The sequence below is a fragment of the Carassius auratus genome, chromosome 41, assembly GCF_003368295.1.
Source record: "Carassius auratus strain Wakin chromosome 41, ASM336829v1, whole genome shotgun sequence".
In the NCBI taxonomy this organism is placed as follows: Eukaryota; Metazoa; Chordata; class Actinopteri; order Cypriniformes; family Cyprinidae; genus Carassius; species Carassius auratus.
Window position 1 is genome coordinate 22,234,188 of NC_039283.1, and position 17,262 is coordinate 22,251,449.

A 17,262-nucleotide genomic window follows, 5' to 3' on the forward strand; every position below is an offset into this window, starting at 1 on the left:
CCCAAAGTCATTCTCTAGGGATGAGAAACATGTCACTGTTCAGGAATCATAAAGTACTGACAGATTCCTGCTGTGTAAACCAGAAAGGCACCAGGGGTGGAATATAAAAATAGATTTGAAAACACGATACAGTTGCTTCTGAGTTGTTATTGGGACATAGCCATGTGCTGTTGGGGTTTTCTGGGTAGATCCCAGGTCAAAACAGTCTATTCATTTAGCAAAAGCAAACCTCTCATCAGCAAGATGCACAATTTCATGTCTGTGGTACAAATGGGTTACATACTAAAGTTACAAACTAAAATGTAACACTTTTATAATCATGCTGCACCTAGAAGACAATATTAATCACCTGACTGTTTACAACAGTATAAATTAAGTCTACTTCTACTATGAAATTAATAGGAGAAATCAAAGCAAAATTTACTTCTCAATTTAAAAACACTGATGTTAACTAGTTTATAGTAATTCCTCTTATACACTTCCTTTTGAAAGTTTGGAATAACCTTTTTATGTCAATAATTGATCAAAATGCAGTTAAACAACAATATTTTATATCACAACTTAATAATTGTTTTATATATATATATATATATATATATATATATATATATATATATATATATATATATATATATATATATATATATATATATATATACATATGAAAACTGTCATACATTACCATTCAAAAGTTTGGGGTAAATAAGATAAAAAAAAAAAGCAGGGACACGTTAAATTGGTCAAAAGTGGAAGACTTATTATAATGTTACAAAAGATTAAACTAAATAAATGCTAAACTTCTATTTATCAAAGAATGCATCATTATTTCCACTTCAGCACTGATAATAACAAAAAACATTATTATTTTTTGAGCACCGTTAATAATTGACAATAACCGAGCAGTAAATCAGTATATGAGAATAATTTCTGAAGGATCATGTGACCCTGAAGACTGGAGTAATGATGCAGAAAATTCAGCTTTTCATTACAGGAATAAATTACACTTTAAAACATATTCAAATATCAAACAGTTATTTAAAAACAGAATATTTTATCAATATTTCTTGGAAAAACAGTTTTTAAAAAAATTGTAATTATTCCAATCCTTTGACCAGTAGTGTATATTTTTTAATTTAAATATTTTTAGTGCTTTTTTGTAATGCATGCTGTGCTTTAGCTATTTGCAGAGTTCAATCTTCTCAGAAAAGCTGGGTCTTTAAATGTATCCTCTTTAAAGAACCACAGAAACAGTTGTACACATTCCCAAAACCAGCCTAATTATACAGGGCTTTTCCTTAAGACCAATCAGTCTTTTAGAAATATGTTGTTCTGCATTTGGTATAGCTGCTGTGGATATTACTGAGATCTTGCTTTAAAAAAGGAACTCGAAGAGAACAATTGGTTATATTGCCTATCCTGTAACTGTGAGAAGGGATCCAATGGTGTGTGTCCGTATCGACAGGGGAGGTAATGGCCGTGGGCAGGTCTAATCCATCTTACCCTCGTAGGTGATGTGGAAACCAGGTTTGTTCTGTGAGTAGTCGCTGTGAAAGAAGAAGCTGGTCTCATGAGTCGTGCTGAAGAAAGGTTCTGGAACAAGGGGACCACTGAATCTATCGATCACCGAGCCCGAGTCTAGTGTCCCGCTACGGACTTCAAGGTAGTCGTGCACAGCTTCCGTGGAGAAGTTGAGAAATTGCAGGTGAATCCCTGGATCATAAACAATAGCAGGAGAGATATAGTACATCTGAACAATGAGATATCTGAAGGGAAACTTTAAAGGTTCAAAATAAAGAAGAAAAAAAAAACATGACTTGCAGCTTCAAGAAACACAATAACAAGTAACTTTTTTATGGTTTAGGTTTTAGTTAACAAAGATAGCAATTATATCGGAGATCATTTGGTCATTTGGAAATATGTGAGTTCTTAATTAGATGATCTGGATTTTTATACTTTTGAACTCTATAGGAAACTCATGAGGCGAGGTATTTTTCTTTGCAGGTGAAACATCTAAGCAGGAGATTCTGTCTAAAGATATAAACAAATGAAACCTTATTTCGGGAAAAGAAGGAAAATGCTAAGTTAAAAGATACAGACCAAAGCCAACAGGAAGTTTAACTGTCCAGTTGCAGTCAAGCCCACTGGGGTAATTTCCAGGAAAGCCTGGACTTAGGATGACTCCATTCAGGTCCGACAGGAACCCCCCGCACTCAGCTTAAAAGACAAGAGCAGCAATGCACAGAGTCAGTGAAGACGGCGTACTGTACCTCACACAATGCAACATCACAAACAGATACTCAATGGAACAATCAAACAGATATTCATCAATTCCAAACTCCATTACAGAATCTAGTGATATGCAAAATGAACTCATTTCCACATATAAGAAAGCCTAGTGTTCTTGGTACAAACAAATAACAATGCAATGATGTGCAATAAGAAATGCTAATGGGATAAATGTACTGCCTTTATTTTGATGTTGGGAGAAAATGATACATGGGTTGTGTTTTCTCCTAATGACTTTTTAAATGAACACCATCAGAGCTCGCTGGGACTCAAAGGCCAATATTGAAGCAAGTAAGTATATCCCCTTGATTTTAGTCTGAAGTGTGTGCACATGTCCCTGTGTGCTTGGTTGTGTTTGCATTCTTCTTATTGGCAAACGTGTAATGAATGGCCTCTTGGATTCGTGTGTCCATATACAGTACTTTAGAATAGCAATTGGAATGTCAATAGAGAACATTGAATCTTCTGTTTACACCGCAGAAGCTGGATCAATTCAACTTTAAGTGTCACTCTTCAGCCACAGCCATGCCGAACGCTACCAGTCAAGAGTCGTGATGCATTCTATATAGATTGAGATTTACCTTTTTATCCAAATTCAATTACTCAATTTAAGGAAGAAGAATTAAAATCCTAGCATTTTAACTAAACTTTTAAACAATAAACAAATGAAATGAATTCAATGTTGATTCAGTATGAAAACATATCATATAAACAAATCATGCACCCTATATATTTGCATAAACATAACATGATAAAAATCATTCATGGCTATAGGTGATGTTTTAATATTCTATGGTTGGTATAAAACAATGAAATCACAAATTCAGCATTCAGAACTCAACCGAGCTTAACTTTTTAATTCAAATTCAACTGCAGAATTTAAGGAAGTAGGCTTAAATTTGAACAACGTTTAATAATTTAATTGTTTGGTGTTGCATACCCAAGTAATGATGTAGATCGCTGCTTAACCATATTATGATGAAATTTTCCAGAACTGTCTTTATTGACATCAAGCATGTGATGATGTGATAACTTCTGCTGATTAATCAGTTTGAGATCAAATTAGTTGTAGACTTTTGCTGTAAAAAAACAAACATGGCATCTGAGAATTGCTTTGCTGTTTTTGTTCTCCATTATATTGCAAGTCTCACCTTGGTCCTGGAGCAAGTACCCATACAGTATACACACTCCTCATAAATGTGTTTTGATTCTCTTATCAAACTAAAAGACATCGAAAGAAATGTTTGGAATGAAAAATATAGATCATGTTTACATGTATAACACATTATTGCTTGTTTCATTTAAGTGCATGATCTATTTAAAGTCAATATGTCATAGTAACAAGAAACTACAGTATGATTCGAACCACAGGTCAAGAGCTGTTTGCGAATGCTTGTTGGAACTGTGGATTCAGGAAATGCAACTTAAGATTTTCGAGAAACCATTATCATAAACATCACTATGCACATTGAATATTTGCAACTGATGATCTAATTGTGTAAATCCATATGTGACATTTCTATATTCCATAGTTATGAAACAGCTGCAACATTGAAATCAAATAAGATGATTGTAAATTCAGTTGAGCTTATCCTTTTAATCCAAATTCAGTTCCTAAATTTAAGGAATTAAAATGTAATGAAATGAAATAAATAAATAATGAATGTATGCTATAATACACTCAACATATTTGGAAAATTATTAGATGATATAAACAGTAAATGGTCTGGAATTGCAAAAAAAAAAAAAAATTAATATGCAATTAGGCCTATTTGTTATTTTCTGGATCCAGGTGGAAGAACAATTTCTTGTCCCAGAATCCTAGAGAAATTCTAGCATTACATTTCCAGTGAAAATGTGAATTTAATCTTCTAACATGCTTTTCAATACAGTAAAATTTAAATGAATTTAAAAGTGGTTTGTTAAAAACACAATTTTTAAACATCAAGGTATAGTGAACAGTTTCAAATCATCAAAGACATAGTTAAAACTATCAGTCAAAATTCATTCATCTTTGTTAACATTAGTTAATAAAAAGACAATGTTAGCTCAGGTCCATTCAATCGTTTGAAAAGACATGACTTTTGATTTTAATAATTTTATAGTACTGTATAGTAATATTACAGTCACTTTTTATGGTACTGAAATTCAAGAAATACTTACATTTGCATGCAATGCAGAGAACATCTTTTAAAACTAATCTACAATAAAGTAAGCGATGCACAATAACTATAATGAAGTAAAGTGCATCCTTTTGCATTGTTGCACCAGCCACTTAACCTGGGCCCTGCGGCGTCTGTCACTGCTATTAGTGGACTGTAAGTCACTCTGGATGAACAGCATTATCTAGATGGCCAGAAACTTGTGAGCGATGGTGTTATAGCCACAAGAAATCATGAGACACAGAAGAAGGCTTTAAGGCTAATAGATTTCAACAAAAGAGTCAATGAAAAACACTGAAGCTTAGACTGAACAGGACCTCGAAGATCTAGCCTGAAGAAAGCTTTTCCATAGTCCATTTGATTAAACAGGGCTCTAACAGACCATGGTTGATCAAATAAGATGAAACCGCACAATCTCCTCAACTAACAGGAACATAAGGTTATTATGAGACACTAATTTGAGATATTGAGATTACGGAGAAATACAGCAGTGGTAATGCTCTCAATGAAAAGGTCAAACATAGAGAAATGACTGCTAATAAAACATACCTAGACAGAGGGGTGCTGGGTAGTTCCATCTTCTGACAGGCCCCGGCATGCAGGTTATATATGCACTTCCCTGCAACGAGTGGAAATGAAGAAAGATATTGACTTTTCCAAGAAGCTCTCACCAATTCTGAAGGAAGATGAATCACTCATAGGAAATGTATCATTCAACGTGCTCTTCCACGTACGACATGAGAGCAAAAATAACAAAGCCTTGGCACTGTGAATTAATCTAATAAAGCACACAGAAGAACAGAAAATCAAACGATGAACTTTAAGCTCCTTCAACAACAGGCACCTCTGAACTTTGCTCGTTCTTTTTTTTTTTTTTTTTTTTTACACAAACTTTCACTAGTTTATCTTTACATGTCCAACAGTATCTAGAGTATACATGCATCATAAGAGAACTCTGGTGAAAAATTATATGTTACACACATTGCAGCTTATTTCATATAGCATGCATTTTATGCATTCTAAATACACACAATGAAATAATATATTTTCACACATTTTGCATTATTATACAATAAAGGTATATATTACATTGTGAACATGCCAAGGTTAATTTCATTTCTAGTGTTTCATGCATTCGAAGTAAACATCTAAATATTTATTTTCACATATTTTGTATAATTTCATTGTAAACATGCTAAGCTCATGCACCCTAAAGACAAACCAAAAATATTTTCACACTTCTTGGATAATTCTACAAAATTACAGACTGCAAATTACAAGAAAAAAATGCATTACAATTGAATTTTGTTTTTCACACACACATCATGTAGAAAAAAAATAATAAACTGGGAGAAAACAAGGAAAATCTCAGTTAATATTCTATGATACATTTTGATATTTTCAGAGATCAAAAGTATGGATCTGGTACAAGATTAAAAAAAACAACATCTAAAAAGCATTTGGAAAGTAGCAAATTCATAAGGAAAAATAAATTTTAATGCATCCTTTAAAAAGAAAAAACATCAACCCTTGGGACACATGAGTGCTCCTAATTGAACAAACACTGTTTGATTGAATGCCACTTTTCTGAAAGATGTTCTGAAAGTCAGTCACCTGTTTAATGCACTGCCAATTACACAAGCAACAATGGCGAAATGCCAAAATGAGCAGCCAAAAAGCTTGCCAAATGTCTCTGAGCATTTGAAGCTGAGAACACCAAGCTATCACTGCCATATTATGATATGAAATCGCCCACCTTTAGAGTGTATCCTTGTTCACAGTGAAATGAGACAACATCACCCACGAAGTAGCGGTCGCCCACTTTCACACCATTGCTCGGGGTTTGAGGTTCTGGGCAGGAGTCCAAACCTATTGCTTAGGACACAGGAAACTCTCTTCATTTGTCAGAATGTGACTGTTCCCCAACACAAATGAAAACTGATTTGCATTTACAGTGCGAGATGCAAAGGAGCCCCGCGAGAGAAATGAGTCATAAAAATCGTTGCTTGATTCATGTAGTGGGTAAATTCAATTCATTTGCGGTCGCCTGTGGCAGGGCTTCCCAAACTGTCTTTGTAAGCTGAACCGCTTTGAATTCAAATATTTTCTTGAAGTAAACCCTGAGATTTTAAGTTAAGATTGGTTTAAAACCACATTTACATTTTTACAGTTCTCTGATGTTGGTCACTGGTCAAATGATACAGTATGCAGGAAAACAAATAGTAATAAAAAATATTTTGATTGTTTTTTGTTTTTATTAAATCATTTACTAACAGTTTAATTGACTAACATTTAAATGTAAATGTTAGTAAACATTTACATTTACTAACAGTGCAATTGTGATTGCAGTTTGAACTCCAATATAATGATTACTTCAGTGATATTAATAATAATACAATTGTTTTTACTATTAATATTATTTTGATCTAAATTGTATTGTGCTTAATAATAATAATATTTATAATAATAATAATAAAATATTTTATACAGAACTACTAAATGGATGCTTTTTTCTGCCACAGGATAAAAAATAAGTATAAAAATGGTAATTTCAACATTTTATCTCACAATTCTAACTTTTTTCTTGAAATTGTGACTTTATATCTCAGAATATAATTCTGGCATTTTTCTTACAATCCTGAGCAAAAAAACAAATAAAAAAATTGCAAGACAAACACACAATTGTGTGACATAAAATCTAGATTCTGATAAAAGAAAAAATCATACTTGTTAGAAATAAACTCGCTATAAAAGTAAAACTTGTTTCTGCATTGAAAAAAAAAATTATTGTGACTTTTTATCTCGCATATAGTCTTTTTATCTCTCAATTAAGACTTTTCTTCTCAGAATTGTGAGTTGTAAACTGTAGTCAGAATTGTCAGATACAAAAATTAATTAATAAAAAAAAAATATTCTGTGGGAGAAATTAGCTTTCAGTTTTATGTTGAGTTTTATCTTGTGATTCCGATTTTTTTTCTGGGACTCATTAGTTGCATCGGACTTATCTTCAGAGTTTATATTTCAAAATTATGATTTTATTTTTCTGACAATTTGGAATTTGTTCTCTGAATTACAAGAAGAAAAAAAATCAGAATTGTGAAATAAAATGTAGATTTTTTTTTATTTTATTTTTTTACATTTTTTATTAAGAAACCATAGGAAACCATGATTTGTGGTCTGACTGCAGAGGTGAACAGTCATCATACCTGTGTACTCCAAGTGAAAGCCAGCTCCAGAAACGCTCATGTCAGTCTGAAAGGTGAGGAACAGGTTGTTGGACGTGGTGTTCAGCAGGGGTGGAATCGTGGTTCCTACAAGAATATATATTAGATAATAATTTTTATTTGCATGATTGCTCTCTGCAGTCAATCATGGCACGACTGTCACATTCCTTCACGAGGCTTTATCATTCAACTCTGTCATGACTGTCATAGTCTTTATCAGGTTGCTAGGTCTATAGATGAAGTGGCGTCACCGCTAAAGTTGGGTCACACCTCGCCACGGTCGGTCCACCTAATCATTGTGAAATTACAAGACAGATCAGATCTATTGCAGTTTTGTGAACCTGCAGTGACCTCCATCCATAAGAGCGATGCTCTGCAGCCGCTCTGGAATCTGGATGATGGGTTATTTGTTGAGCGGTCGCTTGACGTTCAGTGCTAAAGAGGTTGTGACGAATAGAGGCAGGCATTACACTTGCAGCCTTAACCGCAGGGGGAATTTAGACCGAGGTGGTCTCATATTTCCCATCGGTGACGCCACACGAACAGCATCAAAGCATATTTTGTCCATGGCCATTTCACCTTCTTTATGCATGAGGCGTCTCAATCCTATAACTTCCTTAATCTTTCATTTGTCCTCGGAGCAGATTAAACGTCAAACTGTCAACTTAATACTTAATGCTATGTCTGAGAGGGATGGCGCTAAACTGATATCGTTCTGTCTTCTACTTATCCAGAGAAAACAAAAGGTCTGTAAAACACTATACCAAGAGGAAAACTTATAACACTGCTTATAAAGCTGTTGATCCATGATATCCCACAACAGCTCAAATATTGATATGCTTTGGATGACAAAACAAATCTCTAGATGAAAGCCAGCCGGCATGAGGTTACATTACTTATTTCCCAGATGTTTCTTTGGACTGACTAGAGTGTGTAAAAACACCCCACAACACCGGGGATGACTGCACAGTTGTTGTATTTGCAGAACATATAAAAGTCAACATGGTGTGCTTGGGTTATTTGGAAAACAGTATAAAATTTAGGGTGAAAAACACATGCTTTCCATCTTACCCGAATAGCTTCCTAGTCGTGGAGCATTGCTGTCGACACCATCGTAAAAGTCTAGAGAGTCCCAGTTGTGTTCGGTGGAAAAAGTCACGACTGTAATCTACAGAAAGAAATACACGCACATATTACAAAATATATAAAATACTTTGTTTTTGAATATGTTTATCTAGTTTTGAGTCAACTACATTTTTGAGTGAAATATGTCACATTTAAATGTTAATTTTAATAATAAATAACTAAATTTTGTATAAATCTCAATAAAAACGAGCCATGGTCTGATAAGTACATAAATAATTATATAAGTACAAATACGTATATAATCATGCAATACTTAAACATGCTAATAATTCTTTAAAATGGGGAGAAATCACCTCTCATGTCTTTGTTTGTTGACATCAAAGGCTTTATATTCAATCAAACGGTGAAATCTGTCACTTGGCAATATGACTAATGCTAATTCAACATTTGTTCCATGTCTTTGGATGATGAATTACATTTATGCACATTTATGTTTTTGTATTTACACTATTCAGTTTATATCATGTTAATAATTTTGCATATTGTTCTCCTAAGCAGTATAATGATGAACAATCCTGGTACTCTGTTTGATGTCCAATGAAAAGCAAAACTAATTGACAACCACTGCTGCACATTAGATATCAGCTTTAAAATAAAAAACATATTGGTTAACTGTTAATATATCAATACATTGTTTCCCTGTGTAACATATTGCATCACTATAAAATGCAGTTTTACCTGCTTAAAACGTTATAAAGGATGGCAAACATGTAATAGTTAATTCAGCAAATAAAGCAAAGCAGATAATAATTGGATTCCCTTGATGACATTTTTATCCCCTTGCAAGCATTAAATAATCAAACACACTTCTACTGATCATAATCCACAATGTTTTTTAGATGATGCTACAAAACTTAAATAAATAAATCGTTTTGTCTCACTTGGATTCCAGTTCCCTCCGGCACAAAGACCTTCCAAACACAGTTCAGATGGTTGTCATAGGGGTCGGGGTAACCCGGAGACAGAATGGTCCCGCGGCGTGAGGTCAGAACTCCTCCACATGGAACTGAGAGACAGATTTCAGAAAAAAAGACTAAACATGGGACACAAGCACAACAAACAAAAGCAAGTAAACAATGCCTTTCTGAGCCAAACCATATGGAAAGACAAATATATAATAAAATCAATAACTACAAAAATAAAAAACGGATTACAAAGAATTATGTGATTATGTAAAGAATTATAATAGAATTTTAAGAACACCTTAGATATAAAGTATAGTCAGATATAAATTTGACATGAATTAAACATGAAACGTATCCACAATCCATGTGAAGGTTTTCTCAGCACTAAACATGGTATAGAAATAAATCCAGTAAAACCCTCTGACAAAAATGATGATAAAATGAATAAACTGATAATAATAACAATGGTGAGTGACAAGCCAAAATGCTTTAAAAGAGCCTTTAAACCATTTAAAAGACTTTAAACTTTTTTCTTTTTTTTTGTGCTGACTTTAAAGATGTGTAAAACATTGAGGGGATATCTGAACATGAACAACAACAACCAGCACCAAAAGAATGCATTCTTTCTGTTGCACTACTGCATGAGAGAACATTATTGATGACCTTGCAGCTACTGAATAATATTTTCTATTCTAAAATGAGCTGTTTTCAAGCTCTATGTGAGAACGGACTACTTTTAATGATGCTCTTGCTGAAGCAACCAGCCAACAATCAACTGGGTCAGTCCATCTTTACCCAGCTCCAGTGGGATGTCATTACCAGGTGCACACATTAATGTTAATACATGTCGCGGCATCTACTTTAATCTAGCATGGACGTGACATAGACTAGTTATGCATTAAAAAAGGCACCTTATTTTACATGCATTACGTCTTGGGAACTGCTTCCAGATCCAGTGTCCTGTACGGTGTGGCCATGACCACAATCTCCGAGACCTTCATCTTTCATAGGCTTCATCCTGCTCTGCTTAAAAGGCATTATGCATTCATAATTTTCAATTATTCAACCCCGTACTCCTCCTATTTGAAGTTTCCTTTCATATTTCAGCCCACTGAAGGGAATCCTTTGAGCAAAGAGTAACTCTTATCTTCTGAAGACTTGTCGAGTTTAAGTGCAAGCATAATGATATTTTTGGTCACAGCCAGCCGACAGACACTAATTCAATCTATGTAAAACTGGACACTTGAGCGGATAAACACAACTGGCTATTAGACAACATTGCATGGTACAGTGTACAGATATAAAAGAATGATTCACTCGAAAATTGGTCATTTTTGAACCCATATGACTTTCTTCTGCCGAGCACATGTTTTTTTTTATGTTTTAAATATAACAAAAAGCATAATAAAAATAACATTAAAGTAGTCTATATAAGACATGTACCATATTCTAAGTCATGCAATACCTTTCCAATGCTGAGTCTTTGTTGGAGTATAAGTGAATGAAAAGTGCAAAACATACGTGTTCAGTATTTTTTATTTTATTTTCTGTGAAAACATTTAAACGTCATTGAAATGGGAATCTTTTTTGAGAAGCTGCATTGCAAAAGATTATAATGTTTTCTTTACACACTGGCAAATAGCTTTATCTGTCTTAAGCAAAATCATATTTTGTTAAATTGATGCTTAAAATGTCAACTAAATCTGGAAACAGGGTAATAAAAATACATTTAAGTTAAGATATAATCACTGAAAACTACTTACTGATTTATCTTGATTTAAAGATGCCGGAAAACATGACAAAATACTAATTAAGAAAGTGATTTATTGCACTAGATGCATTTATGCCTTCTTGAGAACTTGCAAAGCATAACCTTCTCATCATCAGTCAGTGACAAAGATCCCAAGGACTCGTAACCGCTGTTGTATGTACACAATTACTGCACTGTGCTTTCTAATTGACCAGAAACATGTCATTTTAATTGACTTCAATTTTCCTGTTTCATTAGCTCTTTCAAAACATTCAAAGCACACAAGCGTCAGCAAATAACAAAAGCTGGGGGATAAAAACACTCTAACTGGAATAAATTGAAAGGACGCGAAATGAATCTTCTGGCAAGCCTGGCATTCTTTGTCACCTTTGGAGGGCTCAGTAAAGCAATTTTTATTTGCTTGTTGAGGCTTCGCCAGACATTGTGCTCAGCACCTTTTGTGTAGCTATCAATAAGTGCGAATCCTCTCTGGATGTTAACTACCACAAGGGCGTTCTGTCTTCCCCGGCAGTATTTGACACTATCTGTAAAAGGCACCGAGGCGATCAGGAGGCCTGAGTCAATCACTTTGTGTTCATTTGCCAGGTGCACCTCCAGGAGGCACATCGTTGCTTTTGTACAGTGCAAAAAAAAAGTCACATATCCGTTTGTGCTTTAGCTTTTTCCTTATTTATTCTCCCTTCAGTTGCCTGGAAGTCTACGCAATTATTCAGTTGACTTCCATGTGGAGCACATCTATACTCTGCCGGTGATGTCCCACACGCTCTCACGCCCCCACTATAATCAAAAAGGTTTCCAGCTACGTTAATGTCATCATTAGCATCCGGCGCTCAAATAGAGGATGAGCACGTCACTCGGGGCAGAGAGCAATTTCATGTAAATCAATGGAACGTGAGCAGACACTACCATCAATAGAGTAACACACATCTGGGTAAAAGCTAATGTTAACACTTGATCATGGCTAGTACAAGCGCGTCATTTGGTCTCAGACCGTATCATTAATGCTGCATAGTGTAAATCTCATTTTACTGGGTCTTTTTATTTATTTATTTTAAGCACAGCAAGTTAATAGTAAATTAAAATATAATGCTGTCAAACTATTTTAGATGAATGCTACAATTCCACAATTAATTTTAATTATTACTAATATAACAATTGCAGAATTAAGTAGCATTATAAGTAACAGAATAGAACATTTCTAGCAAAATAAATTGCATTTAACTTTAGTTTTTTTATTTTATTTTAAATAAGTACATTAAATCTTAAATTAAAATGGCAAATTAAGATCAATGCTCTAATTGCAGAATTAATATTTTTTGTAATATAATTTTAATAAAACAATATTTCAATTTAATTAATATTTTATAACAAAAAATATTTTATTTGAATTTTATAAACGTATTAATCTTATTTTTTGTTTTCATAATTTAGATTAATAAGTACTAAATAAAAATAATTAAAAAGGAAAATGAATGCTGTCACTCTGATTTAAAATAATGCAGAGTAATGCAGAATTAATTTTTAGAAGTAACATAATTGCAGAATTAATTTGATTTACTAGAAGTATAATAAAATAATGTAATATTTTAATAAAATTCTAATTGTCCTGTAATTGTTATATTATTAAATTAGATATTAAATATGCTAAATTAGATTATTAACAATATATTATTAAAATTTTAAGATAGTAATTTAATTATTATTTTTCCATTTTAAAAAATTAATTGTAAAAAAAATATATGAATAATACCTTGAAATATTAAATAAAAAAATACAGTTTTCACTATAATTTAGATTAATGCTCTAACTGCATAATTAAATAGTATTAAAATACCACTTCAGAAAAATGAATAAAATACATTGATGATATTTCAATAATATTAATAGCATTTATTTTTTATTAATTTCTATTTATTATTATCAATACTAATTATTATATTAAGATTAATGTTCTAAATATATAATTAATTAGTATTCATCTATTTAGAGGTATTTCCTAGTTTCAGTGTAGCTACTTTTTTTTATAGGTACTTCAGCACCAATGCTTGGTATTACCAATAATACAGAAAGATTGCTATTATTAAATCTTTTTAACACTAAAATGATGCCAATGATACCAGTGTTTCTGCAGTGCTGGTGCCAACTCTATTCACCACCCGTGTGTGACTGACAGCTGACAGCAGACATGTGTCAAAACAGATCTGCCTATTATTATCCCTAAAAAAAGGCTGGAATGGAGGCGGAACGGGACCCAATATGTCTGAAACCGAACCCATGCTTCCCACATGTCACGCTAGGCCTGACATTAGCTGCTGAATAATGAGCAACAAAACATCCCAAAAAGAATGTGTATGCATGTTATTTTAAAAATAGTTTCTGGAGACACGACATAAAGTGACAGAGGTGAATCCAGCAATGGACACATGGACCTGTAGCAAAAAAAATAAAATAAAAGATTTACGTGAAGCGGCTACCAATAGCAAACCTATGCAAAACCCACACACTTGAATATAAAACTGCTGGTGATTCAGTGGCTTTTCCCTTTAGTGGAAATAATCGATGATAACAGGGTGTTACTGTCAGAGGTGCGGCGTTTGATTTACTCTCTTACAGCAACATTGTTTTCAGTTGTTAATTTCTAGGAGTTATAAATTGGTTATTAAAGGGATTGTTTACCCCAAAACTAAATTTGCTATTTCTGTCATGACATCTCGGCATGGTAATGTACATGACAGTGTTAATGTATTTGGTCTTGGCAGAATTGGCTACACTGCTGCCGAGACTTCCAATACATACACAACACGCTGCTGTAGGAAATACTGCTGCTGCACATATAACACATATGAATAAACCCTACAGCATGCATCAATCACCCCGTAACAGATCTATACAGGTGGAGCTGGGGAAGGTGGAGGGTTTCTGAAGTGCGCTGTGGATTTCTACTGCAAACAAAAGCCAGGTATTTGAAATCTGAGCAGTGAGCTCATTGGCTACTGATACAGGAGAAAACCAATCAGCTGTGCCATGTGATAATGATGTCATTAGGTCAGACTGAGTTAGACCTATCAGACTGCACAATCCAGAGTTTCATGCCAGAACTCTTCATTTACTCACCCTCAAGCCATCCAAGATGACTTTTTTGGTTCAGTAGAACAGTAAAGATGATTTTTAGCTGAAACCGTGGTCCTTGGTGATTCATGAAATGCAATCTACAGCTTCTGTCACTTGAAAGTCAAAAAGCAGCATATACAGGCAAGACAAAATTATTACCCATGGCTCATGAAGATATATTGAGGCCTTATGAAGCGAAGCAATCGGTCTGTGCAAGAAACTGAACATTATTTAACCCAGAGCCTAAGGCAAACAAAATTATTTTCCTTAAACTGATTCTTTCAGTTCACTTCAATAAACTCGTTCAAATTAACTGATTCACCAGTTTGTTTACACAATCACACAAAAATGTAACATACACGCAATTACATTATTACAGCAGCCAATAATGATGTGAAAGGTGGAAGTTTTACATGTCTATAGCATATAAAGTGAATAAACTAGCCTTAATCAACTAACCTTTTTACATAAACCATAAAAAAGCATAAAAATGTTCACACCTTCATTCAAGTGCTCAGTTCATGCATACATATATCAGCGGTCTTCTGTCCAAGTCGAACTGTTTCCTCGGTTCAGTGACTGTTGGAGGAACCGGAGCACTGAATGAGTTAATTCATCACAGGATCAGATACGCTGATATTTTGGCTCATTTCGAGTCGGAGTGACTGTGAGGCATCCAGAAGTGAGTTTAGATAGAGTTAACATGTAGATCTGTGCTGCTTGAGTCACAACCTGTTTCAGGTTGGTTCAGTCCGATTTGGTGAACTGGTTCAACAAGTTCATTAAACATAACCAATTCAAAAGACTGATTCGGTTGTCAAACCGGACATCACTCCAGCCCGTTAGATTACAGGTAATAATGTTGTAAATAATGTTACGTTTCTTGCATAGACCGATCAGTTTGCTTCATAAGCCCTCAATAAAACATCAGAAGCAACGGTTATTCATTTTGTGTTGACTGCTATGCTTTTTTGGACCTTTAGAATAACGGAAGCCATAATTGCATTTAATGAATCACCAAGGACCACGGTTTCAGCTAAAAATCTTTACTGTTCTACTGAAGAAAAAGGCCATCTTGGTTGAACTATTGGTTATGAATGTGAGGCTGATCGATAGTGATTTTATCATTAGGAACATGCATATCCTGGTTTCACATGTGAAGGAGCTATTTACTGTACACAGAAATCTTAAGGTAAGGCAGAAAAAAATTATAATAATTCCAAGGATGAGTGAAAGGTGAAAAATGATGAAAATATATCAGACGAAAAAAATGCTATGATTTTGACTCTGTAACACAAAATCATGACTATTTGTGCTTTACGCTGAGAAAATGATGCCACATTGTTTGGTTTGTGAGAGAGTAAGGATGGTGGCTCTGCTTCTGTCGCCTGTTGATTCTCTCATAGGAGCATTTCTATTAAACTGCATGAGGACTCGGTTAGAAGGAAAGTATTCTGTCAACTTGCATCAAGAGATTTACCCGTGATCCACATTTACTTGAAATTGCATTTCACGGGGGCCTCCACACTGTGTGAACACTCCTGTATCCATTAGCTCCCAGCACATTTATTTTTAATAAAACCCCCTCAAATATCTCTGACTCTGTTGCACAGCACAGTGAGTGACTTCTAAGGACCAGCATCCAAACCACCGTGGAACTACACAGGTGACTTATCTGGAACGCTCTACAAATGCAGAAACTCAGACAAATGGTGCTCCTCACGCAAAGCACGTTGCAGATTCCACTCATTACTTATTTCAATACAAGTTCAGCTTTAACGTGTTGCTAGGCAAAGATCATGATAATCCAATTACTTAATAATCAAGCATAACAATTCATAGCACACTCAAATAATAGATAAGTAAACAAATACATTTCTTAATTTTGATGTTATACATTTAAATAGGTTAATATATACATTATACATATATATATATATATATATATATATATATATATATATATATATATATATATATATATATATATATATATATATATATATATATATATACACACACACACATATATATATAATATAAATTCATAAATATTAAACAATAGCTTAAGTAAAACTTTCGCAATCTAGTAACATCTAAAATGTAAAAAAATGTAAATACATATAATAATAAATACATTAATAATAAATATAAAAAAATATTAAAGTATATAATCTATGATTAATCTGGATAGATTTATTTTTTTAATTGCTATTAAAGTATTAATTACAATACCCTGTAATAGCAAATTTCTAAATGTATAAATATTAGTATTCAATAGTTTAAGTAATACTAGTAGCATTGCAAATAAATTAACTTTTACTCAATTTCATTTAATTTAACAGTATTATATTTATCTATGATATTAATAATATAAATAAAAAAATAAGAAATGTTAAGTATATCATTGTTGATTAATTTGGAGATACAAATACTAATATGAAAATTAATAAACACTATTATTTAGCAATTTAAGTTATATTTAAACGCAGTCACATTTAAAATGAAATTTTCATTATTTTCATTAAAAACACACTCTGATGAAAGTATGTCATCTGATTAAATGTATTAATATATACATAATATAAACATATATTTTATATATTTAATTCCAGATTTTCAACTCTTTTGCAGTGCATTAGGAGATTGTTTTCTCC

The 17,262-nt window shown here is 33.3% G+C and overlaps 1 protein-coding gene across 3 annotated transcripts in view; it reads right to left on the minus strand.

The window, feature by feature from the left end:
* LOC113059293 (CUB and sushi domain-containing protein 3-like) overlaps positions 1-17,262 on the minus strand; it is a 215,314-nt gene that overhangs the window by 68,275 nt on the left and 129,777 nt on the right. For 2 of the 3 annotated variants that reach the window (XM_026227681.1, XM_026227679.1), the window contains exons 35-41: positions 9,700-9,824; positions 8,744-8,840; positions 7,655-7,759; positions 6,205-6,323; positions 4,998-5,067; positions 2,098-2,214; positions 1,501-1,710 (exon numbers count right to left, since the gene is read on the minus strand). In XM_026227681.1, the coding sequence (XP_026083466.1) occupies positions 1,501-1,710; positions 2,098-2,214; positions 4,998-5,067; positions 6,205-6,323; positions 7,655-7,759; positions 8,744-8,840; positions 9,700-9,824 (843 nt within the window). The remainder of the gene's footprint in view (positions 1-1,500; positions 1,711-2,097; positions 2,215-4,997; positions 5,068-6,204; positions 6,324-7,654; positions 7,760-8,743; positions 8,841-9,699; positions 9,825-17,262) is intronic. The other variant, XM_026227680.1, reaches the window with a different exon arrangement.